The following is a 21644-nucleotide window of genomic DNA, read 5'->3' as shown; positions in this document are numbered from 1 at the left end:
TTCCTCATAAATCTACGTGATAATATGATTACTAGACAATTCTATGCAGGAAACTATTCCTCATAAATCTACGTCACTTAAATGTAAAGAGACAGAGTAACAAAAGCACCAAGTTATCTCTCCAAAATGAGCTCTAGGTGAAAGGTACTGAAGTGCATTTTTATGCCTCATATACTGTACCATGGTTGGTTTGGATGACTGAAATGATAAAGGAAACATCGTAGGCACAGCCTTCTGAGGCAAGCAAGCATCCAAAGACAACAAAATCCTTCTTTACTGTTCAATTTATAATAAGCAATGATCGTGTACAGCAGCATTTTCTTCTAGTATATAGTTTCAGTGCCTATTAAAGCAGCTGCACAACAGAAACTCCCTCACCTGGACGGTATGAGTACAATATAAATTTGCAACTGTTGGTATCCATATAAGTTGGGCAGCCCTTAATTTATGCACACCCTTCAATATAAGTGAAATTTTCATGCCACATGTTAAAACATTTTTATCAAAACAATTAGCATTAGCCAGTTACCATGCAAGTGGGCACCCAGCTAGTGCCACCGTTATTTTTACTAACGTGCAACATCTGCATCTACAGCAGGCTGCAAGATCATAAATAACTTTGTCGAAGGTTCTATAAAATTCCGCCTGGCAAGGAAGAAGCATCTAGACTCAAAAAAAAAAACATATGCTCATCAAAGAACAATGTTCTTTGGCAAGTGAATGGTTTCTTCAACTGCTATAAATAACCTTCACTAGTAATAAATTTAAAAAAAAATCATGCAGAATGAACATTTCATTTGAACGTGGTGGACTTGGATAAATGCTCAGCAAGTACAGTCACTCAGTTAAGCTAGCATTTCAATGGACAAGGCCATGTGGTACGACACACAACTTCAGTTGTGTTCAATGCGATTCTTTTTTTCAACATGCATGTAAAGGAACTCACATGTTCTGATACTTGCTGGAGTCGCAATCATTGTCCAGCAACCCATTAGTGTTTGCAGATTTAACCATTTGGACAAGTATTGGCGTCAGTTCACCTTCCAGAGCCAGAAGACCCTGGAACAGAACACATTGCTTCTTTTTATGCGAGCAACATAGACCTACTATGTTAAAAAATACTGGATACAGCACCTGCTTCATGTCGACAGATTTACCCAACACTAAAAACTTGTGAACCATTTAAAGCTTTGTTATAGCAGAAAAGCCGACAGCTTAAAGAATGGTTGAATGGGTCAAGAGAACTACTGAGTTAACTCCTGAGCTCTTGCCTGTTTTGTGTGACTGAAAATAAGTATGATTTGTTGTCTTTTTCCCATGTGTATTGAAGATGTCATGTCCACAGTTCCCGCGGTGAACTGGAAAAGGCATTTAAGTGAGAAAATCTGGCTAGAATGTGCCTTGTCAACAAGTAGAAGATAGCATTTTTAAGAGACCTCTTACATTTTAAATCATACAAAAGTATTAGCTGCACCATTCTTACTGGAGAGGAGGAGTGAGACCTCTTACATTTTAAATGATACAAAAGTATTAGCTGCACCATTCTTACTGGCGAGGAGGAGTCAATACAAAGAAAATGACATATTTTTGGACTACATATCTGTTTATCTAAAGGACTTCTCATGAAAGGCGTATACATTTGGCAGATTAGAATGTGCATGAGATATACATACGCCAGAATACTTCCCTTTGTTGAGTATAACTTTTTATGCAGTAATCAAGGTTTTTAGCTAAAAGAAAACTGCAGATAAGCCTGCTCAATTGCATCGCACAGAACTGCAAGACTACTCAGAATACTCATCCATTTAGCCTTGCGAATCAATATTTCTTCCGTAGCACACATGAAGACAGCAGTTTTGAGTAGTATTATATATAAGTGTGAAGGAGAGGAAGAGAGATAACATGAGAAAAGGTCAATTATATCTTAATCAGGTGAGTGTAGCATTGTGCACATAGCATGCTGTCTGGTGTGATTGTATATTTAAAACATTTTATGAGCACATGTATATTCACCACTGGGAGACTCTATGGCATGTTTCATAATTGGTGTAAAACTGCACTTATAATTTTTTTAATGTTTATAATGGTCACTTGCGTAGATTTTGCAAAAACAAACACAAGATCTCTAAAGCTATCCTGTAACTCAATATTGGTGTTAAGTTATTCGCCTTACAGTAATTGCATATAGCTTGACAGAATCCCTATATGATTCCTAATAAAAGATTTGTGCATCCAGCCAAGACATTACCGACAATTCCAGCACGCACTAATTCAATCAAGACATCTCATAGACCTTTGAAGATTATTTCACAGACAATTCAGAGATGTACGAGAGTTTCAAGACAATTTACTTGCCCCGACATATTACATAACTATGAAAAGTGTGTGTGGGTCGCACCTCCCCATCCTTGGCATTTTTATGTACATTAATTTTTTGTTCACCAAAACTTGACTGCTAGTAGTTGATACGTTTATCACAGGAGAATGGTCTTTGAACCAAGATTGATTTGAAAATGATGTTCATGCATAGCAGCCTGGCAAACTTCAGTTCATCACAGTAATCCAACAAACAAACAAAAGATGCCTGCTCGCTTGCCTTGGCAAAAGCTGCAGCTGTCATTTGCACTCTGCCCTCGTCCGAGGCGTAGATCTTGAGGTCATGACGGAACGTGCTGTGCAGGCGTAGCAATCCCAGTCCTCGAGTGCCAGCGTATTCACCTAAAGTTGGTCAGCGCATCATAAAATAATAACAGCACAATGTAGCCCCATCGTGGTTTGTCCTGGCATAAACCATTCTCAACGTCACAGCCGTACACATTTTCTTTCTTTGCTTGCATTTACAGGCTCTTGCAAAATGTGCAGTTGGAGAAGAAATGCTGACCATGCACACACATACCCTAGGCCGGACTTTGACTGTGGTGCAGACATAGGTGCAGAGTTTATGGCCTTACAATATCAAAGCCATAAGCTTAAGGTGTCAGACGAAAACAACAAAAGGTACATCATTAAGTAATGAAACCACTACTCGTTCACCCTCCCTCAAAAAAAAAAAAAAAAAAACCGTATGCTTCTCTTTTTTTTTCATTTAAATTGGTATTATATGCATTAGCATAGTAAAACAAGCATGGCTAGGATATTGCAACAAGAGAAGAGAGACTAGCAGTTTATAAAAAAAGTTATCACACACAGCCTTTTTAACCCTTTGAGTGTCAGGTTTTTTCGGGAGTGACGCACCCACAAGGAGGGAGGTGTTCCAGCGGCCTGTACAAAGTAAAAACAGCAACTCGTGAACAAAAGATGAAAGAGAGAGATGGAAGAGCGATGCAACCACATTAGCTTGTCGCTAATAGTGGTGAGTGAGCCCGTGGAGTGGTAGCGGTGCACGCTGTGTAAACTTGGCACGGCACCCCAAAGAGGGCATGGTGAGAGAATGACAAAAAAAAAAAAAACTGCTACAAAAGTTACAACAGATACCAAAACCACCCTCACGAATGTTTGAATGAAGAATTGCATGCGTAGGGGCGCTCGCGCACAGAGAAGCCTCCACTCCTTTCATAAAATGAGCGCGCGGTGCTAGTGACGAGCAGCCGAGCCCCCTCCACCCCCCTCCCATGAGTAAGGGTTTGGCGCAGCTCTTCCGCAATCTGCGACCTTCAACTGAGAAACCCATTGAAGAGATGATAATAAAAGCTTCTAGAAATATTCTGCAGATGGCGGCACCACCCCAAACATGCTAACTTTCCGTTCTGGCGTGCATTTTTGAACGCAGAGTGGAGAACGTACGGGTACGTAAATGACACTCAAAGAGTTAAAAGGGTCTTTTGCAGTGTAGAAATCTAAATATATCAGAGAAGAAAGCTAACTTTAATATAAAGTAGCTATGCATAAGTCATCTGTATGACCATCAGATCTGTGTAATGTAAATTCTGAACTGCTTCAGTTTCAAAGAGCAAGAAAAAGAAAGGTATAAAGAAAAAAATCTGAAAATTAAATTGCACTGGAAGGACAGCATGTAAGCACATCTTTGAAAATCAAGCTGAAATTAAGTACGTTAATGTTCTCAGCGTTAATGAGCACAAGGAAGCACGAGTAGAAAGGCCTTTTATCATGCTCACTCGTTTCTTCGATTGAAGCCGTTGAGAATGGTTGATGGCATTCCACTATTCACGAAGGGCGTGCGAAGAACAAGCAGCAACTGAATATGGTGTCAAACAAAATGCTGGCAAAAACGAGAAAATGCGCAGTGCACAATGCAAGGCCATCACTCGCTCACCATCCAACTATCACAGGTCGCTGAAGCAGTGCGAAATGCTGGTGATGCTATATAATAATAATAAGTCGATACATAATTGCACCCTAGATTCAAGGGAAGGAGCCGATAAGTAAGAACTGACGTAAGAACTGCTTGCTGTAATCTTATCCTTAATAATAATAAAACAGGCAGATATCTATTAAGTAAACTGCAGTTTACATAAGGCAGCTAAAAAATCCTGTGAAGAATGAAACGGTGAAAGGCACTACTTGATGTTACAGTTATCTGGCATACTGGATTGCTTGCAAAGCATCTGTTATTATTATTATTTTTTCAAAGCATGGTAAAAGAAATGTTAGGCTTAGGCTGTAAAATGGTAGGCTTGGCTAAGGTTTAGTTGACAGGCTGGTGGTTAGACTCAAGAAAAAGCCTACACCTGTGAAATAATTAAACGTTTTGCAATGAGGAAGACGACAGTGTGCCACCACCAAAGATGATGAAGAGGTTTGGGCGACCTCGACGACCGGCTGCCGCGCGCATTGGAGAGCTCGAGCTCGCTCTGGAAGTCCGTACTGGTGCCGCTGCTGCTGGGTCAGTTTGTGCCACGGTTACGCTGCCAGCCCTTTCAGCGTTACAATAAACCGCTCTTCAGTTTAATTTATTTTCTTAACACGCAAAAGGTTTTAGATGCCGACAACATGAAGTTTCAGCCGAATTTCACCGATACTTTTGCAAATAATTTCATGGCAATATTTTGTTTGCTTGTGGCTGCAGATATATGCAGTCAACGTACAGACAGCACAACCCACACAAATAACAGTAAGTTTGAATGCGCATTAGCTTGATGAGTAGCGAAAGCCTTGCAGTGGCACTAAAAGCAAAAATAAAACATTAAAAATGGCAACAAGCCAACAACACCAGTAGCAACATAAGCTGCAGCAGCAACTGCAAGGGAGGAATGGACAACACTCTGGAACAAACATACAAAAAACCACCAGAAAGCAAAAAAGAAACAGCACGGTTTTACAAGTTTACAATGCACATAACAAGGACCCGTGCAGTACTGTATTTACTAATATGCCTGGTGTCAAACTTACACTTTAGATCCCATCAAATATTTACTGTGCACAAGTAGAGGCAAATGCTAAATTTAAGGAGAAGTTCAGAACAGCAAAAACATTATTAGATATAGCAATGCAGCAGTACAAGAACAAATACAATAATTCTTCAAATCTATCAGTCTTTTTGAACACTCAAAAAAAAAAACTAGAAGGTTGCATGCTATTTAGCTTTTCCAGACAAAATGAAAGTTAAGTAGCTGTAATGAGTACTGAACAAATTTAACCAGCAGCTTTGTCTTCCCAAATCCAAAGCAGCTGTTTTCAGCATAAACTATCCAACTAGAATCCACAGCAGACTCTTGCTAATTCAACTTCGATAAGATAGAAAAAATTGCTTTAGTACAGCACTTGGTCTATGGCTTTCAACTTGGCTTATTGGATCATAACCCAATGTGACACACAGGGTCATGAGCTATACAACTGCTTCGCTTGCCATATACATTAACAGGCGTGTGACTAGAGAAGACAAAAAAATAACTTTAATGCAACGAGGCATTCTGCCTAAGAAGTGCGAAGATGTAGCTGCAGAACAGGGCTACACAAGTCTGAAGCTGGCGAGGGCATGAAATAATAAAACGTGCTCTTTGCTATTTTTCTTATGTGAGCAGTTGGTTCCTTAAGCGCTTTCCTTTAAATGGACATCCCTGAACTTAATGACAAAGGTGACTTTAACACAACAGTGCTTACTAACTTACTAACGCAGTGTTGGCTATGACACATATGGCTTTCCTGTGTTTCATTCCTATCACTTTTATTTTTTGTACATTTACCCAGAGTGTGCTGCTTTGCCAAGTGATTTCTGCAAGTAATCTGTGTTAGTGAGCAACATCGTTTGAATCAAGTGATTAAAATTCAACGATTCATCCGACATACACGGCTTCCTTTTTAAAAACATAAGGCTCCGATGGTACCCGAGCACCAGTTCAAGTGAGCAAGTGCAAAATAGTGTGCGCTTGAGTTAGCAAGATTCCACTGCACTTCAATCACATCTTGGGCAGTGAAGAAATTTTAGTAATGGTAAATACAGTAGCTTGTATGGGTCTGGTGAACAACAGATGGAGCAAAGCAAACAGGATGGTCTTGTGGCACTGGCACACTCAGGAGTAAAATAAAAGATGGTTGCACCTCATCTGGGGTTGCAGAAATGGCACTCGCACCACTTGCAGGGGTAGAATAACAATAAGAACAGTCCTAGAAGCATGGTTGCAGAGGTAGCAACGACTACCATGAGTTGCGACTACGAAGGCCAAAACAACACCTTTAAGTCAACAGCACCCAGGAGCACATACTGAACCTCTTTTCAAGATGTTCTGGGACACAGTTTTAAAGACAGCTGTCTATTCCCACACCTGCTGCCCAAGAAGACTCTTTCTAATGAGCTGCATGCACAACTGCGAAAAAAAAGGGGGGGGGGGGGATATTTCCTTCAAGCAAAAACGGTTTCAAACAGGGAGGGACAGTAACGACTGCCCAATTACTGTCTTTTTAGTTTTCAGTAAAACCTGTATGTGATTATGTGAAAAATGTGTCGATACAGAGGAACCATCCATAGCTTTACAACAAATGGCCTAGCTTTCTGGCTGAAAAAACTGCATGTCACAAGAGGTGGAGAACACTTTTGCAACATGGATACGGCATATTGCAGCTTTGACAATAGAAAAATGCCTAATGCCTTTTACTAATAAAAGAAGTCTCTTCATGCTCTAGTCTAATCAAACTTATCTGTGTATCAATAAAAAAATGACATTTGCTAGAAAAAATGCTTGTTATACAAAAAGGCTTTTCTTTAAGGCCAATTTCTCTTTAGGAAATGTGAATGAATGAATGAATGAATGAATGAATGAATGAATGAATGAATGAATGAATGAATGAATGAATGAACGAACTCTAATGACGATAGTGAGCTCCGTGCGTACACATTGCGGGTGTATGCTATCAGCGTTCGGGTATGGTGCTATTAAGTCACAAAAAGCTTCAAGGGAGCCAGCAGTGCCAAAGAAAGCACCACAACATAAATCTGTTCCATCGAAAAAAAAAAAATCTAAATAAAAGGTGCCTAGCCTCAACATAAGCTTCAAAGGTGGGACTGCATCCGCAGATAGGCCTGCAGGAGTTACACTGAAGATGTGAGTGCCGTACTGTAAAGTATTAGACATCTGTAATTCAGCTGCTACTTCACATTTTCAAAAATTTCTACAATGACTAGACAGATGTGCTTTGTCTAGTCACTCCTTTGTGTCTTTCTTTGTTTCTTCTTATTTTTTTTTGCAGTCAGCTTCACATGGACTTCCTTAAAAACTACTTCAACAATGCCCAAGAATCATGAGATACCAAAATTTTGGAAAAATGAGGATCTGAGTACCTTTTACTCAGTATGTTCAGCAGCTAGAATATTTTCAATCTTTTGAAGCAGCTGAAAGGAAGGAATGATGAACAATATTACTAAGAAAGGAAGGTGCACAAAGCCACCCTGCTAGTGTGCAATTCAAGCATTGCATATGGCTCCTCTGATATATCCTCACGGTACAAAGCGAACAGGGCCACATTTTAGGGAATTTATGTGTAACATGCCACAGGTACAAGTAATAGCTGTGTCAGTACTTACTGCACCAGAAAAACGCTCAGAAGGAGCAACACAAAGTTTAGGATGATGATTGTGTGATAATTATCAATATGCCAAACCTTCTGAAAGAAGTTTTCGCTGATGCTATATTCGATAGTAGAGGCTCTAGCCACAATCCATATCCATATTTCTTAGGATTTTCACTGTACTGTCACTGCTTATCACCCCGTGAAGGTAAATGGACTCTCCAAGTAATAAGCTCCACAGAGAATGGCAATGGCGACTCTTGGTATTGCGTATGAGACGAAATTGAATTTGAGCAATAAAGAAAGATGCTACTCTGATGCCAGCTCAGGCATGTACCAAACGTCGCTATGTGACCTGGGTGCATCACCGGTTTCCACATGCAGTGGGATCAACTGAGGAGGGGTGGCGGGGATTCGTGCTGGGAGGAGTCTCATGTGCCAGTACCAGCGAGACCGAGCTGCCAAGCGTACCTTGTCCGCCAGGGTACATACATCTGAAGACTCGGCCCAGTTCTTCAGCCTGCACTCGGCCGGCCGGTGTCAGCTCACCACCCCACTTGAGGATGAGCACCAGCGACGGCTCCCTTGGGTAGTCTGCACAGCAGAAACCAATGTTCTAGAGGGACACTGACAGCTAATAGATGTTGGCCTAGACCACTGGATTAGTGCCACTTTCTAACGAATAAGTAGCGACCCTCACAAAAAAATGGAGCTCGTATAAGCTAGAAAAGCTTGAAGAATAAAGACATATAGCACCGCCACCAATCGCTTCTGCATGTACACAACAGCAACATCAGGTGAGAGTTTTGTGAAAGAGAAAAGAAAATATTAGTTTATGTAAACGCACCCAACTGCTAGGTAATTTTTATATGCCATTGCTACTAACTAACATTGTACAACACAGCCAAAGACAAAAAAATGTGAAAAATTATTCAAAGCAAACCCACAACACAGCATGCCTTCCTATATCACAAATTTTAATTGGAGTGTCAGGACAAAGGTATGCCAAATTTGTTACCAAATTTCTCAGCAATTAATGCTTTTTTGTTGCTGGACAAATGACAGCAGAGTCAAGAAAAGGCTGACCAATGACACTTTGCTCAGAATAAAAAAACTCCATGGAGCTTTCTCTGCATCTATGAAGCAAAGTTCTTCCAGTGTATAAAAGTGAGAAAAGGACTAAAGTGGGATTAAGCTGCAAAAATTAGCAATGCTATGAGCCAAGCCAGTTTGTTTAAGAGGCTTCTCCTTTAACAAGGAGGCTGTAAACTTCCTGAAACCCATGACAATGAACTCGCTATTTTCTAAAGGCTCCATAACAGTTGTTGAGTGAGTGTTCACCATCTTGCACTCACATTTAGGAGCCAAAGGAAGAAGGTGGGGAGTTTTTCTTTCTGCACATGCAATAAAACAGCATCAACCAAAAAGAAATGTACAACAAGATTTCTCAGAAGAGGGTGTCCGTTTGTTTACATGAGTTTTACTAGCCATAAAAACCATAAAAACTTCTGCTAGTAATAAACATTAAACCTTCTGAACACAGTACTACTGACATTAACTTACCTTCATCACTGCTTGAATGCCGAGGTCTTCCTTTAGGCTGGTACTTCAGCTGCACTTTGCGGTTGATACCAGAAAAATGTCCATACCTGCACATTGAAATGAGTAAAACAAAAAAAAAGGTCAGCATATTGCAACAACCATTAAGGGGAAACATCCTTACATTTCCAAAACTGATTTTAGCTGCTCAAGCTTAGCTTTGTTTTCCTCAACTTCCGGGTCAGACTTGTGCTCGATTTCACTCAGGAGGAAGCGTGAGATGTCCAGGATCTCCTGCAAGGTTTGAGCATACACAGGCATAGTTATGCAAGGTTTCTGTACACATAAGTTCAATAACTGTGATGCTGCACTAATATAAGGGAAAAAGCAAACATGCAATGTCACAGTACGGAACACATCACATGCCTGCAACTGCTTTGGTTTTTTTAGTTTGATGTGGCCATCCTTGAAGCCTCCATAATGCTCGAAAAGCTCAAAGAACCTGTGAAAAATGGTGAAATAAGTTAGCCACTAGCATGCACAGTGATCATTCAGCTAGCATTGTAGGCCTGTGCTTACTTTGGGTGCTTCACCTCCATTTTCATCTTTTGCTTAGGTGTGCGATCACCATGACGGATAACAGCAATGACGCATCTGAGTTCCATCCTGAATGCAAGACAAAAAGAGAACAGTCATGAAAAAGACTGCATGCATGCTAAGTGCAAACCAAAGATTGATGGCATTCTGTAGCCACCCCTACATCGCCAGCCTCAGAAAACCGGAACATCTTTTAAAAGGTGCCGAAGAACACTGCCTGACTTGGCTTCCATTCCTTCCTAATATCGATGCAAAATATAGTACTGTATTTACACGATTGTAAGTCGACCCATTTTTTAACTTGAAAATCCGAAGTGGGGGCGTCGACTTACAATGAAACCCAAAGCACGGCACCATAAATGAAGGCGAGACAAACGTGACATCAGGAATGCTACAGCATGGTTGCAATCTACGGATCTGTCCAGTAGCATTCAGCTATTCTGCATGCTTGTTCGAAAGGTTTTATCCTTTTCTTTTTTTTCTGAGGGGTGCGATCCTTGCTCATGGAAGTGTCGATAGTTGATGGAAGGGCCACTGTTCCAATTGCGACGGCAATGCCACTTGGAATGGCACTCCTTCTGGAGAGTGCCTGTAGCTGATGGAACAGCCGACACCGCTTGCGCATAGTCTCTCTTTGGCTCTGTTTGACGCATTATACTTGACTGCCAGCCACATTTCATCAGTTTTTAATTAGTGTTTCATCAATTGTCATTTGTGCTCCATGGCCGGTAAGCATTCGGTGCTCGTTCACGGCTACATTCAAGATGGCTGTCATTCTTTACGCCGAACAAACGAACAACTGTGCTCTGGGCTGCAAATTTGATGTCTCGGAATGGGTGATAGAGGTGTGGTGGCTGCAGCGAGGAAAAATTTTCAGTTGTTCCACGCGATGATGTGGTGCAGTTGTTTGCGAAGTGCGGAATTTGACGGGACAACGGCGTTATAACGTAGTGCTGTGGGACCGCAGCAGTGATGACGACGGACACTAGTGAGGATGATGGTGCAAGCATGGACGAGTAGTCCAGTGACAAATAAATTTTCATTTTTCGGAATGTGCGCATGGACACACCTTATTTTTTTTCTTCCTGACATGCAATAATGGGGGAGTCGACTATATTTGAGTTGACTTACAATCATGTAAACACTGTATCATGCAGACACAGCTGCCCCCCCCCACCCTCCCAAAAAAAAAGCCGAAATTAAATTAATAATGAGTCGCTGCGTAGCAAAACGGTCTATATATTAGTCTCAAAACATAGCTGGTAAGGGAAAGGTGGGGAGGCATGCATACACTTATGAGCTTGAGGAACACCAAAAACACTCCGAGGAGCCCAAGAGTTCTGCAGAATTCAGTTCGAGAGCTACTTATCTACACACCTACCGCATGACTCTATGGAAATTAGACTTAATCAACATTTCAGAATTATATGAGTTCAGGTCAACGATTTGTTCATTGTAAAAAGAAGGGCGCGGGACAAAAGGCAAGGAGTGCACCCACATTTTCCCGAAGGTAGTGGGCACGATTGGAGGATCATCCAGCTGGAAAGGCATGGACCAGGGGATGTGGAGCTGAGGGGCCAGCTCCCGCAGAATCATGTTGCCCAAGATCTTGGCACAGTCGTCGTAGTACTTCATCGAGTTCTTCACAAAGCTGAACCCGTTCACGTCACACACGTATGACTTGCCATTGGCCCTCAGCAGGTCAAAGCCACAAACGGTTTGCTGCACCAGGGTTGCAGAGAGCCTCGCTCATTACGAGAACACACATAGGCACACTAAAGGAAAAAAATAAATAAGCAGGCTACCCCTAGCTGCACTGAAGATAAGAACTTGCAACCAAATAAACATTTTGAGACATTTAAATCATTAAACTGCAAAAAGCTTTTTACTCTGTGCATGAGGTGAACTCAATATATTATGCGTGATAATTGTGTATTCTTTATATTAAAGCTCAAAACAATGCCACAACGCATATAATGATCATTCGGTGTAGAGTTGCTCAATCTTGCACTTTGCAGGATATATAATGCTAAGAGGTATGAAGATCTTAAAAATATTTTCTTTAGTAATGGCACGATCCTTATTATCATTGCCATGAAAGTGTGCTTTTTATGTAGAGTCCGAATATGAAAACAGATTTTGAATAACTAGACTAGAATATCGTTTATAAGCAGATTTGTGGCTTTAGATGGGCTTTTCATTGCAGGCCGTTATCCAAGAAATGTTTATAAATTATTAGAAATATTTACAGAATTGCATCACCCAAGGTGCACTCTATGTGGTGATACAGATTTTAAAACCACTTGCCTCAGCGAAAATACATTGGTAAAAATTCCATGAATGGAATGCACAAAATGGGATGGGTGGTAATTTAGAAAAGTAAATAATTAAAATTTAGGCATAATGCAAAAGCCAGTAAAAATAGCATCACTGCACAGCTCTATCCCTCCCAACCTCACAAATAAATTGATTCCAAGCTCATTTCAATTACCCAAAGCAAACCAGAGAAAAAGCCTGACAGGTGGAGAAAGTATTTGCAAAATCATGAACAGAGATAGGAACTTGAAGACTGTGCGCACATATTGAATCGTGGGAAATCATATCACCAAAAATTTTGGCTGTAGCGTTAGCTGCGCTGCTCTGATGCCATCTTAGGAGGTGTCAAACGAAAGGGTGTAAACTGAGCTTTCAAACGGAAGCAAAATAGCGACGGTTGAAAGGCAGTTTTGGAATTCTGATTGCATGAAGCGATACTTAATTTCGGAGCCCGCGCTTCATTTTTCGACAGTACGACTCTCAAAATATTCATTTTTTTAATACTTTAGGATCGTTTTAAGCATGGTTATTTTGTGGATATATAATTTGATGTATATTTAGTACGAGAAATTAAATTATTTTATAAAAAGCTACTTTTCCGCGATTTTTTGTGATCACAAGACTCGCATCCCGTTTTAAATTGTGCAGGAAAATAGTGAAATGAGCCAAAAAGAAGGTTTCATTTAAAAATAGGAAAATAGATAAATGAGCCAAAAAGAACGTTTAATTAAAAAAAAATCCAGGTTCAACGCAAATATCGGGAGGGTGGCTGTCTCGGCAAACCTGGTTATGAGGACAAATTGGTCTGTCTTAGGCAAAAGTGTAAAAAACTTATAAAAGCAAGCCTAGCCCAATAAATGCTGTGTTGCAGCCCAGACCAAAGCACACAACGATAATGTACAGTACACTTGTACCAGCATGTAACCATTAAAGAGTCACTGCAATGGTTTTGAAGTTGGCTATAAAATGCGCGCATTATGAATAGACTAAAGCTTACTGAGCATTCATACCATATGTAAGTTCTCAAGGGCAAGCCAATAATTTACAAATAATGTTTAAAATTTCCCATTTCCAAGACTAACAGCAACATCTGGTGCCGGTCTCTTGCGCGAAATCCTGCCTCGCAGTGTCATGAGGCTTGCGTGATATCGGTCGTGAGGGGCTCTCAATGGCTTGCAAATAACTAAAACGAGGTTCATAGACCAAGCATGTAAAAGAGGTGCGGGGTGCATGGCTGCCTGGAGAAGGCAGCAGCAAGACTCTCTTCCCCTCTCCCCTCTATTGCCTTACCAAGGTCGGATAACATGCGACAAAACAAACAAAGCAGACAACCAAAGCATTCGTAGGCTAGGCAAAGCATGGTCCTGGCCTGTAATTTTTAATTTTCTTTTTCTCTGGCTGGCTTGGGTGTATGAGCGGAGAGGGGAAAAGCAAAGGGTCATTTTTAACCGTTGATACTTCTGATGCTACAGCACCAAGATCAACAATTTTTGTGGAAGTATGATGGATGACTCAATACCACTCTTTCTTTACCCTCAGCGCACATTGTTGCAGGGACCCTTTAGATCTTTGAGCACCACTTTAAATAACAGGGAAAGAATATAAAGCGAAGGAAAAGGAGGGCACATGCCAAATGTCACACAACAGTAATTTCAGAAAGGAGTGTGATTACCTTAAAGGCCAAGCAGACCTTGCGAGCAATCAGCTTCTCAGTGTTGGTCAAGATGACAGGGTAGCGCACTTCTTTGCCTTCCTTGTCACGCTCCACTTTCCCGTCCAGGGCAGGGGACTTGCGGGCCTCTGCGTGCGCATAGTCTGGACCCACAGTGTACACCTGGAGGAAGATGACCACCATGTATCTGGGGACGCGACAGAATCGACGAGTGGAACAGCACAGCACACAAAGGAAAACTGCTTCATAGTACTTGCATAAGATGATGATAAGCTGATGCTTATATAAGATGATAAGTGTGCGTTCAGCACTGGAGTTCCCACTGTAGCAATGCACTACTTTAAATTAGTGTCGCTACAAAGGGACAAAAACAAGTCTAATAACTGAATCTGTGCCTCTACATGCATCTGTCATGATTGAGGCTTCATGATAACACATTAAAGTGGCTGAATATCAGGCTTGTGCAAATAGTAATTTTTTGCTTTGAAGCGAATTCGAAGCGAATACAGCAGAGCCCCGCTATAGTAAACTCGGATACAGTAAAAACTCGGCTATAGTAAAGTGAAACTGCTGTCCCATTTCACCTTCCATGGACGACTGTATATTTTTTTTGTTGCAGTAAAGGTTTTTTTCAAGTAAAACGGCTGTAGTAAACAGGGTCTGGCAGTGGCGACGTACCTCCCGCAGAATGATGACAACGCGACACGCGCGAGGCCGATATTTGGAGGTAAATGTACATACCAAAGACGATAAAACGGCGCTTTTTGAGATAGCTTCGCCACCACGCTCAGAAGCTGCGAGGAGAAGCCAACTTCTTAAAGCCCTTAGGGCCATGAGGCAAAGCTCGCGGCGCGCACGAAAAAAAAAAAAGGGTAAAGCAGGCTATGAACTCACAAAGGAGGAGGCGCGGGTCACTTAAAAAGGAAAGACAATAAAAATGCAATGAAGGGAAGAAAAGAGAGAACATTCGCAGCATGGCAGCGAGAAGCACAGGGAAGCAGCGGCAAGAAACGGACGGATGGCCGCACTGCGTGAACGGTACCGCCAGGCCTTGACTGCACCACTCGTATAACTATTGCCTCTTAAACGACTGTAAGGCTGCAGAAAATGACGCCGTGTTCACGCTAAGCTTTGGTTTCACATGAAATCAAACTCGCGTTATATTTGCAGCCGCATTGCATTTGTACAAATGCAGTGCTTCCTCGAGGCATAAACAAAATCGAAAACGTGATAACATGAAATGTGATGACTCAAAATAAATAATTATCCCATAAAGGGATAATAAGCGCAGGATGGAAGGTATTTGTGAGTGTTTCTTTCATAAACCAACACTGTGTTTACAGAACAAAAGCCTATGAATTACCAGACAGTATCCTCAGAGCCATGCCATCACCAATAACTGATAGAGTAAAGACCCTGATATACTAGTAGTAAAGATTTTTGCTGGTCCAAGTCATTTTACTATAGAGGGGTTCTAATGTATTGCAAATACTTCAGGCACATAAAAAAGGCTGGACGACAGACTAGGCATTTTCGAAATCATGCATCTTTCTAACACACAAGGCTATAACGTTAAGAAACGAAAGACTGCACTGAAGCTTTGTAACATTCATTGAAGCTGTGTCGACTTTCTGCGAAAATAGCCTTCGAAAATTTCAGGAGTCAACCTATATGTGGACGGCAGATTTCGGGCTAGTTAGTTGTGCATTAAATTGCCAAAGTGCTCAGAAGACGAAGACACAGCAAGCCGGACACACAGTGTGCTTACATGTGGAGCCAACGTATTTGTGGGACTTCCTCCAACTGCTGGTCTTAATTGCGAATACGTCATAGTGCAACTATTGCTTTTAAGTGGTGACTACATGGGCCACCGCCAGGCGTATGCACCACGTGCCTGAGTGCCCATCGCCACTCTGTGTCGGGCATCGGAAAGGGGTGCCCATCTCCATGTGCCTCATGCTAGCTCCTTGTGCTTGCACCCTCGCGGTTGATTAGCAAATTTCACATGGAGAAGATCAGCTGCAGCCAGCTCAGACTCGTCCCGCGGAAGTCAAGGGAGCCACGTGTTTTCCAACTGATGCACGGTGCCGTGCCGGCTCCGGCGCGGGTGCAGACACCTGGCAGGTAGAAATCTAGACGTTGTGCTTACGCCTGCTTACATTGTCAAGCACATGCACAAGCCGCTTGGCATACGCACGGGTGCACAGGCAAGTGGCACGTACGCCTAGGTGGTACCCATGGAGTTGGGGCCACCCCAGAGGAGTTTTCCTGAATCTAAACTACTATGCGAAGCAAGCATCCCAGAAAAATTATTCACTTGAGATGAATATTTCAAGTTTGAATACCAAACATTCGGGTCTAATACTTTAATAAATGATCGAATATTTGAAATTACTGGATGTTCGCACAGGCCTATCGAACATGCAATCATGCTCACTTCAGTGGCACAAATCTTTGCAACAGTGCTCACCTTCACATCGGTGCCATCAGTGGGCATAAACTCTTCATAGATAAACGATCCTGTCTTTCTTACTCTACTTTCAGGTGAGTAGACACTGCTCCTGCTACCAATCTGAAATGAAAAAGAAAACAGCAGTTAAGTTTCCACATTAAAAACACTGTGCTACATACAACTTTGGACTTTTTGTCACTGTTTGTGCACCAATGAGCTGAAGCACACAGAAACGCATGGGAGCATCAAGCAGCTCTGACGATCATGAGAGAGCACTAGAAGGTGCCAAGAGATGCTGCAGCAGCATTAACAAGTGTCACAAACATAGCAACAGCTTCAGGTGAAAGCTGCCAGTACGGAGCAGGTTCAATTATCTGAGCTTTCTTGATCTCAGCGTTAGAACTAGCTGAAGCAAATGCTCAGGGCCTGTAAAAATGATATAAAATAGTATTTTAACTCAAACATTCACTAGTGATTACGAAAAAATGCCCATTCGCACAGGCTGCTTCTCAGAAATCTTGCACAGCATTATCCATCAAACGTTTACATACCTGCCAAATATTCAAGATGACAGACACACACAAAAAAAATTGCATGGAATTCTTTACATGTGTTCATAATGCTGGGTCTGCTCAGCATTTATTATGGGAGGTGAGGGGTGTGCTCATGCATATGTGAATTTATCATTTGCATCTATAGTGATGCACTAACGATACTACTAGGATGTAACAACACACATGGAAAGGTGGCAGTTAAGACCTCTTTATAGTTTTGATGTCATCTTCATTTCCAAATGCCGTTCTCACACAGGGGCTAGTAGTGAGCCAGGTAGGTTGCACAGCCTTTGAAAAAAAATTCTGTTCAAGTGCATGTTAAAACTTTCAAGAACATGCACCCATCCACGAACACATAGTCAAGAAGTAAGCCATGCTGTAGAGTTTCACAACTGCTAATAAAGTAACACGGTGGTTTGGGCTAGTTGGTTGCAGTTCATAATGGAGACAAGTTTCGCAGCATGAATAAAACGCACACAGAAGACAAGGAACAAACAAGACAGGACTGTGCTGTCTTGTTTGTTCCTTGTCTTCTGTGTGCATTTTATTCATGCTGCGAAACATGTCTCCATGCTAATAAAGGCAAGTTCAAATTAAAAAAAAAAAGGCAATTGTACAATGCCTTTACAAGAGTTCTAAACTACCACTGGTATCATGTGTGAATCCAAACAGATGGCAGATCACAGTACTGTAATACATGAGTGGCTGCAATGTTAGGCTTTTGTTCCATTTGACAACAGTGCATACATTGTTGGTTTCATATTTCCAGCTCAGTCATAACCTCCTCAAATCCTCAATGTTTTCCTTCTGTTTGCACAGTTTGTTGCTCCTGCACTACCTTCACTTGTGCCATTTACCAATAGTGCCTTACTGCTTTGGCTTTATACAACTGGCACCTTGCCGCAAACTAAATTTCATGTTGCTGACATCTTTTCGTTGCAGCCCCTAAGTGGCAATGCCACTTTTCCCGAGCCACTGTCCATCCCCGCTACTCAAGTGCCACATTCCTGACGCATCATTCACCAACCTGCTAATCCCAATACTATTACGACTGCTGCGCCACTCAGAGAAACTCGAAAAAAAATTCTCTCAGCCTAACCGTTCAGTTGTTCGAGCTCAAATTTCATGCAGAGGTGGGATTTGGTGGTCACTTTTATTTTGTACTATGTTTGGGTGGGCTACTTGCCCCCTTCGGTCAGAATTAATCATAGATCCCCATTTTCTGCAGGGACAACGAATCAGAAGAACAAGATTTCACAGCAATACTGCCGGTAGCGCCGTCTCGTGCCTACCAAAGGAATGAGCACTCTACGGGAGTGCTAGGGTGCAGGCTGCAGAGAAGCGCAAGGAGGGGAAGGGGGAGGGGCAGCTGCATACAAACGAAGTTTTTGCGCCCAATATTTATTGATAAAGTAACCGAAGAACTTTCAAATCAATTTTGCATTTCTTTGCAGCCGCCACACTGAGCACTAGCTCCTCTGAAAAGCGCGGCATGGCGCTACTAGTAATATTGCTGTAAAAGGTGCTGCCGCCCCCAGCTACCCTTGCCCTCTCTGCACTAAAACAGTTTAAGGTGGGGCAGGACTCCGTTTTGAAAAAAAAAATCAATTTGTAGATATTGAGACCTTCCGGAAGGTAAAGCATTTCTTTAGCATTCGGAAAATGTATTCGACTTAGTATTCGCAACATCAAAAATGCTTTCCTGATCCTTTTTCATAGTCATGTCGAGCAGAAAAGTGACAGTTTTCAGAGGCATTATTTGCATTCCTCTCGTCTCACTTGTTTTGTAAAAAAAAATCCATTTTAAGTTTTGTGACCTCCATATAGATTATTTCTTTAACTTTCGGAAAATATATTACACTTGAGTATTCTTGACTTCAAATATGCCTTTCTGGTCCTTTTTTGGTTGTCGCGCTGCGTGGAAAAGTGGAAGTTTGAGGCATTATTTGAATTTTCCACAAAAAAGCAATTTTTGAGGTTTATGTACTTTTTTCTCAGGGACTATACGGCGTAAACAAAATTTTCCACAAATTTCAATCAATGTCTTCTACATGACTGGAGCTAGAATAAAGAGCCTAAGTTGTATTTTTATGACAAAAAAAAGTAATTCATAGATGGCAATTTTATTGCACTGAGAAAGAAAAAAAACAAAAACCTATCTCTTCCTCAAAGCGTATCACTTCAGTCCCAGTTGCGTAGAATAACTGCATGCACTCTAATAAAAAATTTCACGACTACTTACAGTAGATTTCAAGAAAAAAGCACATTAGAAGAAAAAAATGAGAAACAAAAATAAACAATATTAGACGAAATTTTCATGCAGCTTTGAACTCTAATGCAAGCTGCATTCATTTAGAAGATTGCTATCAAATTTCACAGCCATAGATTTTACTACTACAATTCAACAGCAAATTTTTGAAAACCGTTTTCGAAGTCTCGCCCTGCCATAAGTGATAGACTCATTACATAGTACAACGCATTCTGGCGCAATATTGGCAGCCAGTGGCTTTAGTTCCAAGACTAAAGCAATCAAAATGTATCACGGTTAGTAGCTTTGAATCTTAAGCAAAAAGTTAACAGTTACTGACCTTGCGAAACAGGCGTTGGCTGCCACCACCTGCACTTGTTGGGTAATAGATGTAGATGTTGTGATCTTCAGCTGAAATTGGCTTTTCCACAAAGGGCTTGTTGAATGTCACACCGTTGACTTCAACGTGATCTTCACCTTCAACAAGTTCCCGTTCTGAGTGAGATAAAATTAATAGTACCGAATTCACTTAGAAAAGGTGGAAAATAAATCTAGCCCGAAAATGAGTGTGCCAATATATTCAAAAGGAAATATATATTAGAATATATATTAAAAATATGGTATGCATTTTCAATGACACATATACAAGAGCAGCTTTGGAGAAGTGCCGTTTTGTTTATATGCAGCATCACTGTGGTTTTATAAGCACATATATTTTTCTTCCATGTGGAACTTTTCAGAAACCCTCCTGGCATGATACATAGCATGGCATCGTGGATCAGTTATGTTCCATACTGAAACCAAAAATTCCCTCAGACTGAAATCCCTATTGCGTGCCCTCTGTCCCTATAGCAGCTTGAAAACTCCGGCAATTTGGAAAAAGTAAGACCATTTAAGTCCTTAAACTTCCCTGAAACTCCATAAAAAATTTTTTCACCAAATTTTACTCCTAAAATTCCTTGAAAAAAAAAAAGGAAAATTCCCCAAATGGAACACCAGTGACATAGATGACATTCTGATGCCAAGACATAGGAATTTGTAAACAAAACCATTTTCTCAAAAATCGTGCCACGTACAGAGTGTGCCTATGCATGCCTGCTACTTATTATTTGCCACAAATAAAATAAAATTTCCAACAAAATCCCCTACAAAACATGCAAAGCATGAGAAAAGCTATAAAAGCCATACGTTTCTCATCAGCAGATTCTCTGTCCAAGACAGCATATCTTGGTAACTCTATGCCTGCATCTTCAAGGATGCTGTAGACTTTCCTCCTGTGTAAAAAAATGGCCAACATTACATTTCTCTGCAGGCTCATTAGCATTCTTCTAATCAACAGGCTATATTCTGCTTAACCCAACAATCAGAAAAAGCAAAAGGCAAAAAGAAAACAAAGCAAGCATTACATGCTTTGCTTAATAAGCAATTAATACTTTCCCACAGCAGTTCAGAGCTTACTAATTGTAATGGTACAGTAATAGGATCTCGACGATACGAATCCCAGGAGGTCACGAAAAATGTTTGCATCGTCCAAAAAAAGAATGACACCTGTACACAGAAGCACAAGAAATGCATTCACGCGGATATGTTTTCAGCAGATGAGATTTATTTACTGCTCGTAGTACCTACTGTGTGACTGGCGATTGCAATGCTGATGATATTGTCACGTAGTGGTGACGGCAGTCGTAGCAGCGATGAAGACGGACGAAAGGGTCTTCTAAAAGAACTGTTTATTGGGCTGACTTGCACCCAAAATAGACTGAATCACTCGGCGGCGGCGAAGCGACGAGCGTGCTCGGCGGTCGTCGAACAGAATGCCCGCCGCTGTCGGCCGTGCTCAATTTAAAGCTGATAGCGAACATTCGAGATAAAGGGCGCAAAGTTACTAGAACATTCCGGAACAACGTAGAATCAGCTTTGCCTGGCTGCGATCAATCGAGATAAATCTAGTCGCGTCTTGTGTCGCAAACAAAGTGATAAGGTGGTGTCGCGGCAGATTTGAAAAACGAATAAACACTGCAAATATTCGCGGCATTACTCCCCTCTCAAAGAAGCATCGACCCGATGCATTAAAACAAATAATGCGACTAGTAAGGGAAAAAAAACGGATCTTGCGAAAATAGAGCATCGAAATGCAGCGGCCTTTAGCGCGCATAATACGGCTTCAGACGGACTACATGGACAACTTCTGGTCGTACGCGGCGTCGCTGGGATGCAGTCATTGCGTCAGGGATGACTTCATAATCCAGTTCACCCAGCCGACGAAGAACCTTGTACGGGCCGAAATAGCGGCGCAAAAGTTTT

General features: G+C 41.4%; 1 protein-coding gene across 50 annotated transcripts in view; it reads right to left on the bottom strand.

Annotated features, from left to right (window-relative positions):
• l(1)G0196 (inositol hexakisphosphate and diphosphoinositol-pentakisphosphate kinase) overlaps positions 1 to 21644 on the bottom strand; it is a 63669-nt gene that overhangs the window by 26462 nt on the left and 15563 nt on the right. For 24 of the 50 annotated variants that reach the window (XM_077627001.1, XM_077627003.1, XM_077627008.1 and 21 more), the window contains exons 5-16: positions 20529 to 20614; positions 19681 to 19835; positions 16557 to 16658; positions 14087 to 14248; positions 11597 to 11820; positions 10081 to 10167; positions 9928 to 10003; positions 9686 to 9795; positions 9526 to 9611; positions 8434 to 8556; positions 2597 to 2718; positions 947 to 1059 (exon numbers count right to left, since the gene is read on the bottom strand). In XM_077627001.1, the coding sequence (XP_077483127.1) occupies positions 947 to 1059; positions 2597 to 2718; positions 8434 to 8556; positions 9526 to 9611; positions 9686 to 9795; positions 9928 to 10003; positions 10081 to 10167; positions 11597 to 11820; positions 14087 to 14248; positions 16557 to 16658; positions 19681 to 19835; positions 20529 to 20614 (1446 nt within the window). The remainder of the gene's footprint in view (positions 1 to 946; positions 1060 to 2596; positions 2719 to 8433; positions 8557 to 9525; positions 9612 to 9685; positions 9796 to 9927; positions 10004 to 10080; positions 10168 to 11596; positions 11821 to 14086; positions 14249 to 16556; positions 16659 to 19680; positions 19836 to 20528; positions 20615 to 21644) is intronic. The other 26 variants (XM_077627004.1, XM_077627007.1, XM_077627011.1 and 23 more) reach the window with 2 other exon arrangements.

This window comes from Amblyomma americanum, chromosome 6, assembly GCF_052857255.1.
Source record: "Amblyomma americanum isolate KBUSLIRL-KWMA chromosome 6, ASM5285725v1, whole genome shotgun sequence".
NCBI lineage: Eukaryota > Metazoa > Arthropoda > Arachnida > Ixodida > Ixodidae > Amblyomma > Amblyomma americanum.
This window is presented reverse-complemented; position numbering and strand designations above follow the sequence as displayed.